General features: G+C 38.1%; 1 protein-coding gene and 1 long non-coding RNA gene across 4 annotated transcripts in view; both read left to right on the top strand.

Moving 5' to 3' along the window:
* Nucleotides 1–1,824: 1,824 nt before the first annotated feature.
* On the top strand, nucleotides 1,825–2,985 carry LOC122078672. 2 transcript variants are annotated; one of them, XR_006140155.1, is made up of 2 exons: nucleotides 1,825–2,556; nucleotides 2,662–2,985. It is a non-coding gene; the product is annotated as an uncharacterized LOC122078672 (long non-coding RNA). The 2 variants fall into 2 exon arrangements; XR_006140154.1 differs by having other exon boundaries at nucleotides 2,659–2,985.
* Nucleotides 2,986–4,488: 1,503 nt separating this feature from the next.
* Nucleotides 4,489–15,216, top strand: part of LOC122079845 (auxin response factor 12) — a 28,956-nt gene continuing 18,228 nt past the window's right edge. For both annotated transcript variants that reach the window (XR_006140551.1, XM_042646597.1), the window contains exons 1-10: nucleotides 4,489–5,285; nucleotides 5,394–5,506; nucleotides 5,586–5,684; nucleotides 5,774–5,830; nucleotides 5,966–6,121; nucleotides 6,216–6,300; nucleotides 8,544–8,634; nucleotides 8,730–8,894; nucleotides 8,978–9,100; nucleotides 9,679–9,754. Coding sequence is in view for 1 of the 2 variants with exons in the window: in XM_042646597.1 (XP_042502531.1) it covers nucleotides 5,240–5,285; nucleotides 5,394–5,506; nucleotides 5,586–5,684; nucleotides 5,774–5,830; nucleotides 5,966–6,121; nucleotides 6,216–6,300; nucleotides 8,544–8,634; nucleotides 8,730–8,894; nucleotides 8,978–9,100; nucleotides 9,679–9,754 (1,011 nt within the window). In the remaining variant the exon portion in view is untranslated. The remainder of the gene's footprint in view (nucleotides 5,286–5,393; nucleotides 5,507–5,585; nucleotides 5,685–5,773; nucleotides 5,831–5,965; nucleotides 6,122–6,215; nucleotides 6,301–8,543; nucleotides 8,635–8,729; nucleotides 8,895–8,977; nucleotides 9,101–9,678; nucleotides 9,755–15,216) is intronic.

Here is a 15,216-nt window from a genome sequence, read left to right as displayed (position 1 = left end):
TTTCATTTTTTAAAAGCTCTTTTAGAATTCGTATAGATACTTGAGACGTAAGGACCATAGCTGTGGCTTATATGAGAATTCACAAAAAGAAAAGAAAAGAGCTTATATGATAAGATCCTCGTCTAAAGGCCACTCTTTTGGAATATTTTATAGGTAGAGTTAATATTTAGTTTTTTAGTGGAGTTAGAATCAAAACGGTAACAGAGAGAGAGAGAGAGAGAGAGAGAGAGAGAGAGAGAGAGAGAGAGAGAGAGAGAGAGTTTAGTTTTCCCGTCAATGCCGAAGTGAGAAATTGAATCATCCAATGAAAGATTTTAATGAGGAAAGAGAGTGAGAGGTCCACTGGCAGGATGTGAGAGGGTGTATATCAGAACACATTGGTATCATGGAAACCTTTTTTCTATATGACAAATACCTTTTAATTAGAATTTACATTGTTCATAGGTGGAGATACTCAACGGTGCTTTTCTACTTCAGGGTTAAGAATCCAAATTAGTGTAAACTCATTAATAAGCCTATATTAATTACTTGGGTGATTTACATCAACCTCCCCTGTCATTTGTTCAAATTACATCATTCTCCCTAAAAATAAAAAAATTACATTTAAATCCACCCAAACTAATACCGTGAGTAAGGGTGTCAATCGGTCTGGAACCAAGTATCCAGTCTGATATCGGTTTTGATTCCAAGGAATGTTAATGTGATCCAGAACCAGACCAAGTCCCATCTCGGTTCTAAAAATTGGTACTCGTACCTGACCTATCCGGTTCCAGTCCCGTTTTGGTTCCTATTCGAGTTTTGTATTTGGTTCTTATTTGGTTCCAATATCTAATTTCAAATTCAATTTTTTTATGCAGTTGCTATTCGGAAGAAAAAATATAAATGCTCATTCACTAAGTTATTGGTCTTCCCCAACGAAAAAATGAACAAAAAATCATGAGCTATCAATGGATATATATCCATGTCGAATGATCATAAGCAATCGATCATCTATTGAACTTCTAATATCGTTAATTTCACTATTTGAAACTCTATTAGATGATTTATCATTTAGGTGATTGAAACTAAATAACGTTAATAAGCCTGAGCAATCAATCTCCTAAACGATAATTGGAAGGCAAAGGGTTTAGAGTTGGACTATATTTGAAACTCTATTAGATGATTTATCATTTAGGTGATTGATTATGCCGGGTTTCCATATAAGTTATATCAAGTTTTTAGTTAAAGAGGAAAAAATGATATTAAGTTATTCGGTTTGGTTTCTGTTAGAACTTTCGATTATTGGCATAAATCCAGATCAAGATCGAATTGAATTATAAATACTTATTTCAGATCTGGGATTTAACCATATTATAATGGGTTGGATTTGGTTCAAGGTATTCGATCCATAATTGGATTCGATTTTCGGTTCCGGTTCGAATTTGACATCCTTAACCGTGAGAGGCGTTAGTTTTTTAAATAAAAAAGATGATTTTACCCCTTAAATTTGGATTCGGTTTTCTTTCAAAAACCAGTTTCAGTGTATATAGAATCACGTTAAATTCCAAGATAGCTCTTGATAATGAACAAGACAAGATATGACTGTCGATCGGAAAATCCATGAATGCCCTGTTTGTTTCAGAGTTTTTGGGTCCGGTCAAGCTCTTGGTGGGCACAAGAGGTCCCACCTCTCTGGTTCAAGTACAGCTACAAATGCTGCTAAATTTGCAGACAATTTGATAGATCTTAACCTCCCAGCTCCGATTGACGATGACGATATAAGCCAAGTTGAACTATCCGCCGTCTCAGATGCAGAATTCGTTGATCCGACCAAATGACGAATGGTGGTGATTTGGATTCGGTGCCATAGGATGTGGGATTACAGTGGAAAAACTCTAAGCTCTTAACGCAATTATGAGGTAAAGAGAAATTCCAAACCTTGTGTCTTATGGATGCGATCTATGATTATTTTTAGGTTAGTTGAAGAATTGGGTCAAAACTCAAATTGGGTCTCTGTATTTACAGATTTTTCTTTATATTTCTTTATAAAAATCCATGCTTTTTTTTCCCCTTCTTCTTCTTCCCCGAAGTCTGGCGTGCGGTTGATTCCATCACTCCCTGTCTGTCCGAGATGGGTGTTCGAAAGGGCAATGTGTCCTCCTCCTTTTCCCCAATTACATCTTCTTCCCAGTAATTTGCCTCTCCGTCATGTCTCTCGGTGCCATCATCACCACCACTAACCCTCTCAACACCCCTCGAGATCCGAAAACAGATCACCGATTCCAAACCCATCATCGCCTTCACCACTCTCCCTAAACTCTCCGGCACGGGTCTTCCCGTCATTCTTATCGGACAACACGACAACCTCTCCATTAAGCAAGCCAAGATCGTCTCCTCGCTTGAAGATACGATGAAGAAGGATCCAAGCGAAATCGGAAACCGAGTCAGGGAACGAGTGAGACTAGACGATACGGCAACGCTGCTCTACTCATCTAGCACCACCGGCGCCAGCAACGGCGTGGTTTCGTCGCATCGGAACCTGATCGCGATGGTTCATATGGTCCTGAACCCTTTCAGGTTGGAAGACGGAGAGCAGACCTTCATATGTACCGTCTCAAGATCTGTACTTTTCCTTTTCTCTTCTTTTCTGACTGTGATGTAAATCCCTCCCAACCTCAGCAGGGATTTGGCCGGAGATGTGAGCTGCAATGGCGATGTAGAGGCTAGTGATGCGGTTTGTACTGTTGGAGTTGTCACCGCACTTCTGAAACTGGTTTTTGACAGAAGATAGAAGAAGAAGCAGAAGTGGGTAAAATCGTTATTTTCATTTGAAAAACTAACACGGCGTTAGTTTGGATGAATTTAAATGTATTTTTTTTTTTATTTTCAAGAGGGATGATGTAATTTGAGCAAATGATAGAGGAGGTTGATGTAAATCACCCTAATTACTTTATCAATTAGTGTATATGACCTAAAATCAAAAACCACTCCCTCTGTTTTTTTTCATATTAATGGTTAAGGATGAACACTGTGACATCTACAACCAAAACCCATCCCTCTCTTTTAATACTAATCAATGGCTAAGCTTGAACAATGTGACATTTACTTCTTTGAGTAAAAATGATAAAAATGATGCTCAACTCAAATCATCATTTTAGGCTTAACCTATAAAAAGTAGTTCTCTCTTACAACTATGTTTATCTCTTTATCTCTCCCAAATAAGGAGTATGTATATGTCTTTTCAAGGAAGAGGAGGAAGACAGATTCAAGGGAGTGGTTCTTTTTTCTCTTAACCTACTTACAATTCTAACATTTTTAAGACTCTTATCTAGTTTCATTTAGGGTCTTTTTCTTGAAAGGTATTTACGGTATTTACAATTGTCAAACTTAATTCAACCATCCAAATGCATTTGATTTATTGATAATGTATTATTTTGGTGTGGAGCATGATAGAAAACATACATTTAATACAATGTGGAGAATAATACATGAGAATGTAATCAATATAACAAAAAGTGTTTATGACATATGATCGGAGAATGATGCTTGTTTATCCTCTTCTCATTTTTTGAACATTAAGATTCTTCATCCATGCATAATGGTTTTAATCAGTTAATGTCAGCAATATATATAGAATAAGGGAAAAAAGCTTGGTTGCAACCCTTTATTGGTTGCCAAAGATATGGAATAATTCACTTCCCACTAGGGTTCACAAATACCCTCCGATATTATGGTATTTTTCAAAATATCCTTTTAGATTCCATTTATTTGATTGTCACAGGGGTTGCAAGTTTGCAGTTACTTGGCTCCAACTCGGACAATAGTTAAATTTCGTCATAGAATAAGTATAAGGACCAACCCTGCAACAAAAAACAAAATCTAATTTTCTATTATAGAATATTCTGATTAAGTCTACACATAAGCTATATTTTAATACCAATTAATGCATCTCAATAAGTTTTTTTTTTTTAAATGCCTAATAAGATACAAAATCTCAATGTTTGATCACTTATCATTATTGGACTTAATTGACTCACTCCCTTAATAGTCAACACTTATTAATTTAATTTTATAAAATTCACATTAATGAGTATGTTACATTGTTACTCCACCGAAAAGGAAACCTTCCAAAGTATGACCTAGTATAATTCTAAAAAAAAAATAAAAAAATAAAGAGAGGTTTAAGATTATAGTCCATGGTAACCACTGCGTGCCTTATACATAACATTTTTTTTTTCAAATTTCTAAAAATTTCTCACACATTTTTTCCCTCTCCTTCTATTTCTCATGCCGTACTCTGACAACGACCACTAATAGATCAGCGGCACATGCCTCGCGTCATATCAGACAGAGCATCAACGCCAACCAACGGATGAGATCCTCCGAGTACGGAACCTACGAACGATCAAGATTGAATTTGCCCGAACTCGCAACGTCCGCGTCTCTCTTTCCCTTCTCTTTTTCATCCCTGTGCTTATAAAAGCCTGCTCTATTGCTGCAGATCGAGTTTAGTCTGTTTTGAGAAGATAGCGATAGGTCCCAAAGGGTTGCAAAGCTTAAAGCTTCTCTCTCTCTCTCTCTCTCTATATCTTGCAGAGGAGAAAAAGCTCTTTCATGGCGATCTTGGAGTACGAGCTTCGCTCAGAACTCGGTTGATTTCTTTCTAGATACATGCTTACTTCTACGTTTTCGGTGTTAGGTGAAGAAATGCGCGATCTCTGAGTCTGATAGAGATTAATTTCTTTCGATTTTGAATTTTGTTCGTCAATTTAGGTTGTAGTGGACGCAATTGAAAGTTGAAGACATCAGTTTAAAAAAGCTTCGAGATTTTACAATTCAGTTTCGGTGATTGTAAAGCTGCTTGTCTGTGTTTTGGGATCTCCAGCTGTGGTACTTAAAGAAATTAAGAGGGAGTTGGAAACGGAGATTTGAGTTTGATGCTTTGTATTTAGTCGAGGAAGTTATTATATTATCTAGCTTTGGATGCGCTCACAGGAGTCTGCTACTGGAAAAGTTCTGGTTTAGCTGCTCTCAGGGGTGATAGATTTCTGTCTGGTTTGTGAAATGCGAATGTTTGAGCGAAGAAATGAAGTCTATTACCATGGATTAATGGTTATGGGGGGTAAAATGGTTGCGGAAAGAATCTTCTGATCTCGGGATTGGGTAGAATGGCACAGTGGAGCAGACTTGGGACGAAGCTTAAGCTATCGACGTCTTCAAGTCAGTTCTGCTGAATCTAGAGTTTTTTCTTTTTTTGAAAATGAAGCTTTCGACTACGGGGATGTGTCAGCCGGGTCAAGAAGGCGGTATACATCTTCTTCCTGTTTTTCTTCATATGCAGAAATTACTTCTTGTTGAAATAGTTCGTTGGTAACGTCGTTTCCTGATCAAATGTTTCCTTTGTTCTTGGATAGGGGAGAAGAGGTGCTTGAATTCGGAGCTTTGGCATGCTTGTGCTGGTCCTCTTGTGTCCCTACCAGCAGTCGGCAGCCGTGTTGTCTACTTTCCTCAGGGTCACAGTGAACAGGTACACGGAAGAATCGGTGTTTCTTTCCTGTCTTTGTCTTCAATTGAGCAGTTTTTGTTTACTTCTATTTTGCATTCAGGTTGCTGCTTCGACTAACAAAGAAGTAGATGGGCATATACCCAATTATCCGAGCTTGCCTCCACAACTGATCTGTCAACTCCATGATGTTACGATGCATGTAAGTTCTGGACTTTCGTTCTACAGATAGTTCGTTACTAGTTAAGGTTGATAAGAGTTTGAAGGGAGCTTGTTGATGTGAAATTTCAGGCAGACGTGGAAACAGATGAAGTTTACGCTCAGATGACATTGCAGCCCTTGACACCGGTAGTCCCAAGTTTGGAATTTATTTATTTATTATTATTTTTTATTTTTTATTTATTTTTAAGTATTGGCTTTCATCTTTTCAATGAAATGATGATTTGTTCGAAATTGAAATTCTTAAAAATGTTGCTCCTCCAGCAAGAGCAGAAGGATGCTTATCTTCCTGCGGACCTGGGAATTTCAAGCAAGCAGCCAACCAATTATTTCTGCAAGACGTTAACTGCAAGTGATACCAGTACTCATGGAGGGTTCTCCGTTCCTCGTCGTGCTGCTGAGAAAGTGTTTCCTCCTCTGGTAGGCCTTCAGCGTGAGAGTTCAATTATATTGTTTTGTAGATGGTTCTATGCGATGTGTTATTTATTATTATTATTTCAAAAACTTCTTTCAGGACTTCTCCCAGCAGCCCCCAGCTCAAGAACTTGTTGCAAGAGATCTTCATGATGTTGAGTGGAAATTTAGACATATTTTTCGTGGTAAGTTGAGAGAGTATTTATTCTTCTATGACTCCTATGGGCCCATGAACCTCGTCTCCTTTCATTCCGCCTGCAGAATACTTGCCTATTGATATCCAACTAGCAACTAATTTACACTTTATTCCTTTGGTATATTGACGAACTTGAGGTATAAATTTTGGACCAGACAGGGTAATCCATGGAGATTAGGGCTTCCTACACTCCCTGAAATGAATATGTAGCTTTAATATCCGTAGTTCCTGTCTTCTCTTCTGTAATTCTGTTTCCTATAAATTATCTGGAAAAAAAAAAAAAGGGTTTCCTACTCCATTAGCCACTTGCAATAAACATGTTTAAGCAAGTCAGAAGTCTGTACAAGCAAAATTGAAGGTAATATCCCAGCCTTGCCCCAAATATTTGGAGTTTGTCCTATCAGGGTTATAGCCTCCAAAATTATGTGTATGATTATTTATAATTTAGCTGAAGTAATAATTGTGCTATGAGCCTCCACTCTATTTAAACCCTTTGGCTTGCACTGTTTTGCAAAGTTCTCAAAGGTATTCATATCTACATGTCACAGATGGACAGCTGTAGAAATCTCAGTGTGCTTTTAGCTGTTATACTTTGATGTTTGATTAGGTTAAGTGCAACCTACAGTTTCTTGGCCTGAATGGGACACTGCTCAAGTTAGTGGAAGCTATGTACTAGTCTGTGCAAAAGTGTCATGGCTATGGTTGATGATTTCAAAACTCAAAAATAGTGTCTTCTTGGATTTGGATATCACCATCCAATGCTTTTCCACGATTTATATTTTATGTTGTGGTCGTTGGTAAAGAAGCAAAAGTGTCAATGCATGATGGAAAGGTGGGAATAGCTTTCGATCCTTTTTCTCTCCCGGAGTTAGCTCAGCTTGTCTGGATGGTAGAGAATGAACAGTTATATGTGGTTGAAGAAGATGGCAAAATATGGAACTGTGACAGTTCTGACACCTTTTCCGTGAAGTCTTATTTTGACATTTGAGAGGGCAGTGGCAGCCTTTGACATTGTATTGGTTAGAGCCTAGAGGGCTCCATAGAAAAACTAAGTTATTTTTTAGGACAGATTAAAGTTTACTGCTAACCATGTGATTTTTAGACCAAATTAATGTCTATTTTTTCCCCTAATGTTTAATTAGTCATTAATATTATGCCATTAATATTATGATTCTTGCACTTGAACTTTTCAATGTTTGGACTTTGAACTTTTCAATGTTTGGACTGGTATGATTTAGCTGGGTCTGACTTGGTTGATGCTGTGAATTTCTGTGCTACTGTGGAGTTTGTAAATTTCAGTACTTTAAGGTTGGTAACTGTGTTGTTTAATTCCAGCGGTAATTTCTTTGAGTATTTGGTGGGAAGAAACACCAAGGTTTCTGAAGGGCGAGCAAAAACTAGCATATGTGATTGCTAGAATGGAAAAGGGAAAGTTCAGTTTCAATGCTCGCGGACTCAGAAACTATTAATGCCACTGAGATTAGAACAAATTGGTCCTATTGAAGGAACTTAGGTCGAGCAATTTGCAAGGATACTTGGAGAATATTTGATTCCTTGGAGAGAAAATTTAATAATTTTGGAATTTTGATATTTTCCCCTCTAATTTTTCAATATTCTTTGTAGGAGATAAAGGGAGCAGTATGAGTAAACATTCACACCTTTAAGACCTACATTATTGATTAACTTGACTTTAGATCATCTTTTCTGACATAATCTCTTTATTTTGGCGGTATTTATAGGTAGCAGGTCCCTAAGGAATGGGACTGATTGACAGTGGAATAAATTTTTAGTTTTGAAGGTGGAAAATTATTCAGCATGCTTTGATCTCATAGTATTAAAGAGTTGCTTTTTGTTCAGCTTAAAGTTATCTATAAAGTTCTAAATTTTAACTTTTTATATGGGCCACTGCCATGTCTGGACCTTTTAGTTGGCCAGAGCAGTGATAGATTATCAATATTATTTTTCCCTTAAATGTTTTACCCCTGCAGCCATATCTGTGAATGGTCATAAATGACTATTGTGGTCCATTCCATAGGGTTGGGTTCATTGCTAAAGTACTGTAGAAAGGATCTATATATTTATTTTAGGACTGTGAGAACGTGGATGTGGTGGTCTGTCAGGTGAGTTTACTTACCAGGTGCATTATATTACCCCAGAATATATTCCATAAAATCTTGGTTGCTGCTTCTTACTGCATATACACATCATTCTACTTGCCTGCTCATCATGCAGGACAGCCCAAAAGGCATCTTCTGACCACAGGATGGAGTGTGTTCGTTAGTGCCAAGAGACTTGTTGCTGGAGATTCTGTTCTGTTTATTTGGTAACCAGTGACCTATACTCTAATTTTGATGTGAATTTTCAATCCTTCAGACTTTTCTGATGGTGCTCATTATCTTGTTCTGATATCAAATTTAGGAATGAAAGGAATCAGCTGTTACTGGGGATTCGCCGTGCCAATCGACCACAAACGGTGATGCCTTCATCTGTTTTATCAAGCGATAGCATGCATATAGGTCTCCTTGCTGCTGCAGCACATGCTGCTGCCACTAATAGCCGTTTCACGATTTTTTATAATCCAAGGTAGCTAATGATTTTCAAATTCCTTTTTTACTACTTCAGTTTTCCTAATATTTTGTCTTTCCTGTTTCATTGTTATTTTCCAGGGCAAGTCCTTCAGAGTTTGTTATACCCCTCTCCAAGTATGCAAAAGCGGTGTTTCATACTCGTGTATCTGTTGGGATGCGTTTCCGTATGCTTTTTGAGACTGAAGAATCTAGTGTCCGCCGGTAGTAGCATAATTTGATCTTTTGACAACATGGCTATCTCTTATGTCACTTTTGAATTTCTTTTTCTTGCATATCTAGATATTTGGTAGGCGTCCTATAGAGCTATGAATTTCCTGCAGCTTTCATTCTTATTAGTACTATTATTTGGTTGGGGGTGGGGGAGGGAATCATATGTATCCAGATTTTATGTTTTTAATAATGGTGGTTGTCGAATTGTTTTGGCCTATCAGTTTGAATAATGAAGTCTAGAGTCTATATAAGAAGAAAGAGCGTATAAACTTTGTTACCCAGAATATAATGTTAGTCTACTCAATCATGCAACAGCAATTGTGTTTATGGGGGTTGCCTGATCTGGTGCTTGATGTATGTCCTGGTTTTTATTTTTTGGCTATCACTTCCTCATGTAAATACTCTATTTCTGAGGGAAGTAATAACCTTCCGAACTCCCTGTTCGTGGTTGAATTATTTGAATTTGGCAGTCCTTGCTAGTGAATGTTGAGATCACTGTCTTGGGTTTGAAAACATTATCAGTATATTGGGATGACCTTTTTTTTTCTGATAAAGTCTGTAATTTTCAGGTACATGGGCACAATTACTGGCATAAGTGATCTTGATCATGTTCGTTGGCCAAATTCTCATTGGCGATCTGTCAAGGTAAATATGTGCAATATGTCGCCTTGTTTTTAAAGTAGTATAAAGACTAGTACTGCATTGCTCCTATTGGCCTTTATGATATTGATTCTATCTATGTGCGGGGCAGTAAGATAGTTCATGAAGGGAAAAAATGAAGTTTTGGTAGGGAGGAAATAATAGATGTGTTAATGTATCTGGGATTGTTCTATGCTGAAGGATTCAATGATAGTTTAAGGGCTTTGCTTACCTCTCAGAAACAACTTCACAGCCACCTCATCGGCCTTTAAGTTCACATAGGTAATCGGAAGCCCCATAAAATGAGGTTTATAATTAGTAATAAAGATTTTCTGACATGTCATTGGGCTGTGACCTCACTGTTTCGGAGTTTTGCATCATAGTTGTCAAGGTGCCTAGGTGACCCAAGGCATTGGAGAGCTGCTTATGTGCTTAGGCGACAAGGGGCCTAGTTTTTTTTTTTTTTTTTTTTTTTTTTTTTTATTAGTGTATCCATTGTATCTAGTAGGGCAATATAATCATACATATAGGATTGCAGCAATAACAATAGAGATTGAATCTATGCACTAATTTGCATGATATCTAGCAACATCATTGCAGCATTATAACAGCAACATTATGTCAAAAACAACATTTTTTAGAGGGGGAAAAAAACCCAAGTAAACAAGAGAGGGAGAACAAGGGAACTGAACTGGTGAAGTTCAAATTTTTTTTTCTTAATTAATTCATTCATTAATTAATTAATTTTTTTGGTTACTAAAGGATCCTGTGCTTCTCAGCTATAATTAATTTTTTTGGTTACTAAAGGATCCCGTGCTTCTCAGCTATACACAAACTATTACATAAGCCAATAAAATGTTAGAAACAACATTATTTAGAGGAAAAAAAAATTGAGTGAAAAAAAAGACTGCCAAGAGACCTAGGTGTCCCAAGGCGCCGGCCTTATTAAGTCAGATTAAGGCGGGGGAGTGCCCAGCCCTTGAAAACCTGCCTGGACACGCCTTGACAAGCATGGTTATCATTTTCGATATTTTAATGAGAAAGTTGTTTCCTAATCAAAATTTTCCCAATTGTAGGTCTCTTTTCATTGAAGAGTCCGGAGCTCTTATTAATGTGTTCATGTATATGAGGTCGAGGCTGCAAATAATGTTGCTGGAATTGTGAAGTAATTGTTGGTGAAATCATTTGGAGATCCTCACAGATTTCCAATGACAGCTAACAAATAGAGTATATAATCCAGTGATTCCAACTCTCAGTTGTTCCTTTTTCATGGACTAGCTCCCAGAAACATGGATAAAACTGAAAGGGTAGTTATTGGTGTCACAAGTCACAAACATTTGTTATGTTACGAATGTTATGTTTATATACTACTGGTATGGGTAGTTAGAAATTCTGTTTCTTCCCTCTAGTGTTCTGGACTTCAAAACCCATGTTAGTCGTCTTTGCTTCCCATATTCCCCCTCGGGTCTTTGGTTGTGTTTGTTATGCCCACAACTCCTTGCTCGTTCTAAGCTTGATCCTTGCGCTTTTTGTTGCATTTTTCTTGGCTACTCCTCTTTCTAGAAGGGCTACAAATGCTACCATCCCCTCTCTCTCGCCAGTTCTTTGTTACCATGGATGTCATGCTCCATACCTGAGCCCTATTTTCAGTCACCTCTTGAGGGGAGTATGCTATGAGTCCATTTGTTATTGACACTATTCGTCTTGATGGGGAGCAAGTTTGTGAGGGGGACCCACCTCTCAAGGAAAGTAGTATAGGGGCTTACTTACATATTCTCGCAAGAAGAAACAGCCTAAAAGCGACCCGCTATAGACATTTGTGCACCGCGATCCACCTCCTGTGTCTTAGGTAGGTAACATGGATCCTCCCATTGTTGTCACTTGTCCTACTAATATTCCCGTTGCCGTTGGGAAAGGAGTTAGGACGTACTAAGTATCCTATTTCTAACTTTGTTTCGTGTAAGTCCGTGTGCCCATCATATTTGGCCTTTGTTTCCAATTTTTCCTCTGTTTCTATTCCGCAGGGTTGGAAAGATGCTGTGGCTGATCCTAAGTGGAAAGATGCTATGGTGGAAGAGATGCAGGCCCTTCGGAAGAATGGTATTTGGGAGCTTGTTCATACTCGAAAGTGAAAGAAACTTGTGAGGTGTAAATGGGTCTTTACTATAGTGACCAAGGCAGATGGCACCTTTGAGAGGCACAAAACCAGATTATTTTCCAAGGGCTTCACTTAGACCTATGGCTTAGATTACCAAGAGTCCTTTATACTAGCAACTAAAATGAACTCTTGTCGCACTCTGCTATCATGTGCTGCCAACCTTGGGTGGAATCTCCAACAATTAGACGTGAAAAAAGCCAGTCCTAAACATTGATTTGAAAGAAGTCTATATAGATATCTCACCAAGTTTTGAGTCGTCATTCATTATCAGGAAAGTATGCCAATTACAGAAATCGCTCTATGGTCTAAAGCAGTCTCCATTGGCCTGGTTTGGTCGGTTTTTCAAATCTGTGCTTTAATTCAGTTACAAGCAAAGTTGGGCCCGATCACACCCTATTTGTCAGGAGTGATGGTGGTAAAGCTGCTCTTATAGTTTATGTGGACTATATACTGATCATAGGAAATGATGATGTTGAAGTTTTCAAGTTCAAAGCTCAACTTGCATCAAAGTTCGAAATTAAGGATCTGGGCTCTTAAATATTTCTTGGCTATTGAGGTTGCTTGATCTGACAAGGGAATTTTCATCTCCCAAAGGAAATATGCCTTGGACCTTCTTAGTGAGATAGGCATGCTTGGGTGTAAATCTACAGACTATCCTGTTGAGGCTAACCATCATCTTAGTAATGATGGTGGAGATCCAGTTGATCGTGAAAGGTATCAAAAACTTGTCTGCAAGCTGATTTATCTTTCTCACACTCGTCTTGGCATTGCATATGCCATAGGGATTGTGGGTCGATTCCTCCATGCTTAGTTGTCCACTCACCTTGAAGCAATGTACCATATCCCGGGATACTTGAAATTTGCTTCAGGAAAGGGACTCTTGTTCTCTAACAACAACAATACCAAACTCGAGGCCTTTGTTGTTGGGGATCGGGTAGGATCTGTTGATGATCGTCGCTTTAGTTTTAGTTATTGCACCTTCCTAGGTGGTCACCTTGTTACCTGGAGGAGCAAAAAACAACCTGTGGTCTTGAGGTCCAGTGGTGAGGCTGAATACTGTGCTACTACTCAGGGTGTTTGCGAGCTTATATGGCTCAGGGTTCTATGCAGTGATCTTGGAAATGTTACTACTGGTCTTATGCGGCTATATTGTAACAATAAAGCTGCTACCAATATCGTTTATAGCCAGGTTCAACACAACCGGACGAAACATATTGCCATTGACCAACATTACAACCAACATTACATCAAGAGAAGCTTGGAAAATGGTTCCGTTTGTATTCCATTTGTCACCTCCAAGAATCAATTAGCTGATGTGTTCACAAGAGGTTTATATCATAAGGTTTTTCATCCTCTACAAGTTGGGCATGCGTGATATGTATGTACCAATTTGAGGGGGAGTGTTAAAGTGTATAGGTTCAATGTGTCCAGGCCTATCAATCATCCTTATGCTAGCTGTAACACTAATCTCTTGTTTAAAATAATGTGGCCTCTATCATATTAGACAAGCTGAATCATTCTCTCATATTTTACTTTTCAACTTTGTAAAATAAGGGTAAGGATTCTTTAGTGTATAAACATATAGGGAGGGTAAAATTGAGCATCTCATACCTGCCTCGTTAGATGGGTTGCAAGTGAACAACTCATAATAAATGAAATATTACTTAAGATATTATTCATAAATAAGCAAATACTCCCTATTTGAATCCAATAAAAATAATTTAAAAATCAAATTTCAAAAGGATAAAAAGTCAACCCCCCAGTCTAAGAACAAAAACTGAATTTGGTTATAGAGGTGATTTTCAACTTTTAAATGCTGGGGTTTTTCTCAATTATGAAAATTTTATAAATTATATTATGTTAAAACATTGCTAAAATCCAAAAGTCGTGTAAAATAATCTTTTGTTTTGATATCCATAAAATTATTTTCATTTAGGCGATTTTAACAGCACTCGCGCACTTAAAAATACGTTTTATTGGAGCATAACTTTGTCATTACTACTCAGATTTAAGTAATCTTAGACTTGTTGGAAAGCTGATTTTATGTTATAACTAATACAAAAGGTCTCATATAAAAATAAAATCATTTGACCGGACAAACTTATTATAGAACAAGAGCATTTATCTAAATATTGATTTTTTATAACTTAATATGACTTAATGTTAATTTTTTTATGATTTGATGACTAAATGTTGATCTTTAATGACTTGATGTGGCTTAATCTTGATTTTTTATGATACAAGGTATAAATAGCTTACTAAATAATGTTAGAAAATAGGAAAAATAAAAAAATAACACTTGGTTGCCTTGTCCGCCTTAAGGCGGACGCATTCTCGCCTAAGCGCTTAAACAACCCTCCACCGCCTTGATTTGCCTTGACAATTATGATCTCACCTCTCTTTTTCTGGTTTTCTCTTATCTTCTCCTTTCCTCCCTATCTTCCTCTCATTTTCTTAATTTTCTCGTGCTGGCTGAACCTCTGTTCTGGGCGGTAGTTGCAGCCCTCAAGAAGTGGATCGATCTCTTTCATGGGAGATCTGTTTTGGTCGAGCCTTTAATTAGAGGAAGCTCTCCCCTAGGCTACTTGAACCCTAGCACTTCAGACTAGGGGTGTCAACTGGTCGGGCCAGTTCGATTTCGGTCGGGCTTAATCGGGCTTGAAGACTTTCAAAGGCTCCACCGTGTCTGCCCATTTAACTAATCGGGCTTAGTTATTGAGGGCATGGTATGCTTTATATTTGGTCGGCCTGCCTCGGGCTATAATTGGGCTTTAGTCGGGCCTTAACCGGGCTACGGACATGTTTAATGTTAAACGGGCTTTAACCAGTTTTTAAACGGGCCCTCTTAAAAATATGTTCTTAAATTCTTGCCCACTCATGCAAGCCCAAAAAAATAACAATAAATCAATAGATGATACCAAATATAACCATTATTTAAAATGTGAACATGTCTTTACTTTTTAGTTTTTACTCTTTAATTTGAGGGGTAAAATAGGTATTCTACAATCATTAAGGGTCGGGCCAGGCCGTTGTACAATAGGCCGGTCTTGGTCGGGCGTTATTCAGTCGGTCTCGGTCGGGTGACCGACGGTCCAAGTAGCAGGACTGAGACCGACTGTTTGTAAACGGGTCGGGCTCAAGCCCGACATGTTTAATAAATGGTTTGGGCCGGGCCGGTCTATAAATGGTCGGTCCCGATCGGTTTAGTCAGGTCGAGCCACGAATTGACACCCTTACTCAGCCCCAAAGACCCTTCCTGTGGTGAAGAGCAAAACCTGCAATTGGGTTGCAGCCACATCTATCGCTAACT

The sequence above is a fragment of the Macadamia integrifolia genome, chromosome 5, assembly GCF_013358625.1.
Source record: "Macadamia integrifolia cultivar HAES 741 chromosome 5, SCU_Mint_v3, whole genome shotgun sequence".
NCBI classification, from domain to species: Eukaryota; Viridiplantae; Streptophyta; class Magnoliopsida; order Proteales; family Proteaceae; genus Macadamia; species Macadamia integrifolia.
The sequence above is the reverse complement of the archived record's forward strand: the minus strand, read 5'-3'. Positions and strand labels throughout refer to the sequence as shown.